The 5,000-nt window shown below is 53.0% G+C and overlaps 1 protein-coding gene across 3 annotated transcripts in view; it reads left to right on the top strand.

Moving 5' to 3' along the window:
- The window catches only part of pex5lb (peroxisomal biogenesis factor 5-like b), a 23,829-nt gene that overhangs the window by 8,884 nt on the left and 9,945 nt on the right, over positions 1–5,000 (top strand). The window contains exons 1-3 of one of the 3 annotated variants that reach the window (XM_063461226.1): positions 2,484–2,501; positions 3,242–3,356; positions 4,506–4,721. In XM_063461226.1, the coding sequence (XP_063317296.1) occupies positions 2,499–2,501; positions 3,242–3,356; positions 4,506–4,721 (334 nt within the window). In that variant the 5' untranslated portion in view covers positions 2,484–2,498. Of the gene's footprint in view, positions 1–2,483; positions 2,502–3,241; positions 3,357–4,505; positions 4,722–5,000 lie in introns of those variants that run through there. The other 2 variants (XM_063461225.1, XM_063461227.1) reach the window with 2 other exon arrangements.

Below are 5,000 nucleotides of genomic sequence, written 5' to 3' on the forward strand. Positions count from 1 at the left end.
TGCCTGAATTTTATTTATTCACAGATGTATTTTAGCCTCTGCTGAGGTTAGTCCAGGTTTCAGGGAGCTGGATGTCTGTTATGTTTCCATTTACGCCTGATGTTACTGCACATGTGCAGTAGAGTGATGGTCAGAGAGAGCTGTCTTCAGCGGCTAAAGCCATCACAGAGCCATCTCGTTTACATATGACTTCCCTCTGCAGAATAAAACAGAATGTTCTAGAAATTCTTCAGATAAACTTTAATGTGAATGATTTATGGACCTGCTGCGAGCAGCAGAAAGATCGGGTACAGGTGGACAGCGTGCACAGATGAGAGCTCTGCTTAAAACGTGCACCGTCCCCACATAGACTGTAAATAAAAGTGGCCATCAGAGGAGCTTTGGTGCTTCAAGAGCGAGTCTCCTCGTTTTTCAGCTTCAGATCAGAAACGTCCTCGTCGCCGCTGAGCCAGACGGAAAAGCTGCCAGCGTGAAACCTGAAGCCGAGCCTTTCTGCACAGACTGACACAACATCACGACTCCAGTCGCCGCCTCTGGCTCCGCCCATCACTGAGCTCAACCCGTCGCCCTCCCGATGATTCGGCGACCCTGCCTGTCTGCCTGTCGTAGGGGAAAAGGTTGTTGCTGAAGGAGCTTCCTGGTAAAAAAGACATCCACTGAAGGGAACCCCTTCCTCCCCGTGACGACCAAGGTTGGCATGAGGACCATAGTTGTTTGTTACCCCTCGCAGCTCGACGTTTAGTTCCTGCTCACAGCAAGCAGGTCAAAGGTCAGAGCGTTTACTGCCCTGCTGAAGCATTTCTTTGTGCATCACGGTCCCGCCGCCGCTGTCAGACTTCTCGGGTTTAGTCTGAGTGAACAAACGTCTGACGGTCTTATTCCCGTCTGCAGAGCACGCAGTTTTCAGTGTGATCGTGTCACCGACCTTTGACCCTCCGCTCTGCTCCAGCTGCCGTTACTCTGCTCCGCTCAGAGAGAAACTCACCTTCACACAGCCGCGGCGCTGCGATTCCCCACGCTGTCCCCGGCTTTTAAACGCAGCACCAAAGTCATTTAGCTCTGACCGCTCTCCTCTTTCCTCCTCATCCACACTTTTACCGGACGCTCACTGTAACCCTAAGCCCACTGAAAAATGATCTGAATATCATCTGTCAGCAACAGAAAGACAGACAGTGTCGTCGGTGTGTTTGTTGTGTCAGATTAACTCTGAGGATGAGCTGAAAGACCTCACCGGGTCGGAAAAGGAGACTTCGTCCTTCGTCCTGGGCACAGAGTCGGATCCCTGCTTGAGTTCGGGAGAGTTTTCTGTTCCAGACACAGCAGTGAGGATTCACTGAGGTCCAGACTTTGTGCTCTCACACATCGAAACCATTAAAACTAAAGCAGCAGGATTAACATGTGCAGGAAGCTGGGAAGATTCGTGACTGCTCACACAACTGGGAAAACCTGTCTGAGAGACTTTAGGCCACATCCCGCTGTGCTGTCAGAAACATAATAATAATGGATTGCATTTGTATGTGCTTTTCTAGGCCCTCAAAGCGCTTTACAATTCCACTATTCATTCACTCTCACATCCACACACTGGTGCAGGCGAACCACAGTTGTAGCCACAGCTGCCCTGGGGCAGACTGACAGAAGCGAGGCTGCCATATCGCGCCATCGGCCCCTCTGGCCAACACCAGTAGGCGGTAGGTGAAGTGTCCAGTGACACAACGACCAGGACAGAGAGAGCAGGGGGATCGAACCGACAACCTTCCGGTTACAGATGAGCTTCTCAACCCCCTGAACCACGGTCGCCCCATGGCGATGGCGTAGATGTGTGCAGGAAGTGACACAACTGTGAGACCGATTCATCCCGCCCTGAAACAGCAACAGGAAACGCCTCCTTGGCCATTCTTCCTGCGATGTGTTCAGGAAGTCCAGCATCCAGCGACGTTACGGTTTAAAGCATCGCTCTGTGTCATATCCAGACTTTTTCCTCCACTTTTCCTGGTTCAGCTGATAAAACTCTGAAGCTGTTTTATCTCTGGATTATCCTCCCATCTCATTCTGGATTTACGAACTCAGATATGTTTCCTGATCCGTGCTGTTTCATATCCTTTTTTCCTTTGTTGGGTCTTTTATTCTGAAGTGATCAGTTCACAGTGAATCTGCGCGGTGCTGCTCGCCTCTTCACGGGATTAAACATGTGGCGCACACGGCACTGTGGATTAGGATTAGGAAGGCACATACATTAATCTGTGATCTGGAATTAACACTTCCCAGAATGCCTCGGAGCTGGCAGGCAGCGGAGCGGCCTGTTTGGCACATCTGTCCACCGGTGTTTGCACACCAGCTGGCTCCTCTGCAGGTGTAACAGAGCCCGGTCAGAGCCGGGAGCGCACCGCGCCGACGGATTCCGCCTGCGGTGCAGAACGCGGCGCCTCATTTGCTGCTCGAGCGGTGCTGACGGTTTGATGAATCCTGGTCGGCTGTGACACAGGCGTGTGCTCCGTCACATGGTTGGTGTTTTGGAGGTGTCTTTTCAGCCTCTCCTCCTGCTCCCTCAGCAGCGGCTCGGATGAACGAGACATTTACCGGTGAATTCAGCGGCAGCTGTGATTCATTTGTGTGTCTGAGTCGTGCCGCTGTGAGGAGGCTCCGCTCAGACACCAGCGTGTGCAGATGACATGTTTGTGCCTCATTTAGACACATTCATTACCTTTGGAGCAGTTATCTCATTATCCTTTCATAACGTGACAGGCTCGCTCTGCCGCTTCCTGTAATCACTGCAGGGCCCTAAAAGCTGCTCCGCCTCCTCCATCCTGTCACCTGACTGAGCCGTCCTTTTAAAACCTGCTTCATGTTTTAGCTTCACTGTCACAGGTCCTGACAGAGTGTAACCAGAGCTGATGGTGCCAAACGTGACCTCTGACCTCTGGATACGAAGCCACCCAGAGACATGCAGAGTCCTACGTAGCAGCAAACTCGTCTCAGCGTCTTTAGTTGTTATTAGTCTCTGTCTCTCTTCCACAGCGTGTCCTTCTCCTCTCACCCTAACCAGCAGATGGCCCCGCCCCTCCCTGAGCCTGGTTTTTCCTCCCCAATGTCACCAAAGTGCTTGTTCATAGGGGGTCATATGATTGTTGGGTTTCTCTGCATTATTGTGGAGTCTTTACCTTACAGTATGAAGTGCCTTGGGGTGGGGGGGTTATTGCGTCTCCTCGGCGGTCTGGTCTAACCCGCTGTTTCTGCCCTCCAGCTGGTCGGGGAGCAGCAGGAGAGCCGGCCCCTACTGAGCCCCTCCATCGATGACTTCCTGTCGGAGAGCCGGAGCGACACCCCCTCCGCCCGACCGCTCACCTCCAACACAGCAGGTAGACTCCCGCTAATTATCACCTCCTCCCGTCCTTCCCCTCCCCTCGTCTTCCACAGCTCAGCGGGGCTCCACCTCCTCCTCCACCTCCTCCTCCACCTCCTCCTCCTGCTCAGATTTTTTTTTTCAGCCCTCGTGCAGGAGAAACGAGGGGAAACATTATTGATCCATTTCCATTTCTGTTTTATTTCATTTCCTAAACATGACTGAGCTGTGAGAAGTAACCTCCTCCTCTAACCCCCCCTCATTCCTTTCTGCTCTCCCAAATCTCTTTGTTCTCCTCTCTTTTCTTGTACTCCTCTAACTTTCCGCCCTTGGCCGTCCTCCTTCCTCCTCTGTGAACCATCTGTCACCTCCGACTCAGCAGGTACACCAGCCATTAATTAGCACCTCTGACCTCCTCTGTCCTCCTGTCTGCTCCGTCCTCCTCCTCACGCTCATTAAACTCAGGCTGCTGTGCTGCTTCTTTCTGCATTTACATAAAAACTGTCGACGTGTCAGGAGGAGGAGGAGGAGGAGGCGATGTGGCTGAAATTCTATCCGATCCGAGCCTGGGCTGCAGGGAGACGCTCAGAGGTCACAGAGTCACGCGTTCTGTTATTGATCATGGATCAATTCAAACTTTATTAGTCTGTGAGCGCGGTGACAAGAACACGTCTGAGCGCTGCTGTAACCCTCCTCTAACACCTCCAACCCCGCTGAAGGCGATTGGCTGGATGGTTAAACTCACTGATGAGGGTGGGTGGACACGGACGCCTCCTCCAGCTCGTCTGTGAGGACGCCGTGATGAACGAACGCCGCAGGTCGGCCGGAGCGTCTCAGTCCCAGCTGGTCGTGCGTGTAGGAGGCGCCCTGTCAGCGGTGGCTCTAACCGAGCTCGTCTGCCTCCGAGGCTGAGCCCAGGCAATAAATCTGCTTTAAATAACCTCGAAACTGTGATGCTGTGAGTACTCAGAGTACTTAGAGTACTCAGAGTTAAGACAGAGCACTTATCTTCTGAGTTAAATATTGTTATTATCTGTTATTCACACCAAAGTGAAGGTCAGGATGTTCTGGCTGACTGAAGTCAGACTTGTAGCTGACCGCTCTCACAGACACACTGAACTGTTACCTGTCGGGGTAACGAGTCCACCTGTCCCGCTGTCTGCAGTTCTGTCCACAGCTCTGGATCTGGTGGACCTCAGCGAGCTGGGGGAGAGCAGCGGGGGGAGCAACAAGGAGCGGAGGAGGAGCCCTCTGAGGAAGAAGGGCAGCTCGAAGAGTCCGCGACGCCGAGCCAAACCCGAGGAGACGGAGCTGATCCAGGTGCAGGTGGAACACCTGCCCGCTAGTCCCAGAACACCTGAGAGGATCTCCCTGGACTCAGGTGAGTCTCAGAGAGCAGCCTGAACCCGACGTCATCATCAGTTTTTATCACGTGACAGTGAGGAGACGAGCGGCTGAGTCTCTGTGTTCGTGGATTTAAAGGGTAGCGAGCAGGGTCTGTGTTCAGTTCTCAGGTGATCCGCTCACCTTGATCAGCAGGTGAGGCAGCAGACTGAACGCGCCTCCTTCAGTTTGACCACAGTCACATGACCAAAGACGGTTTCAATCTCTCAGCCCGAGCTTCACTGGGTTTGATCCCTGTGGAGAGGAGAGAGGGCAC

The sequence above is a fragment of the Pelmatolapia mariae genome, linkage group LG18, assembly GCF_036321145.2.
Source record: "Pelmatolapia mariae isolate MD_Pm_ZW linkage group LG18, Pm_UMD_F_2, whole genome shotgun sequence".
NCBI classification, from domain to species: Eukaryota; Metazoa; Chordata; class Actinopteri; order Cichliformes; family Cichlidae; genus Pelmatolapia; species Pelmatolapia mariae.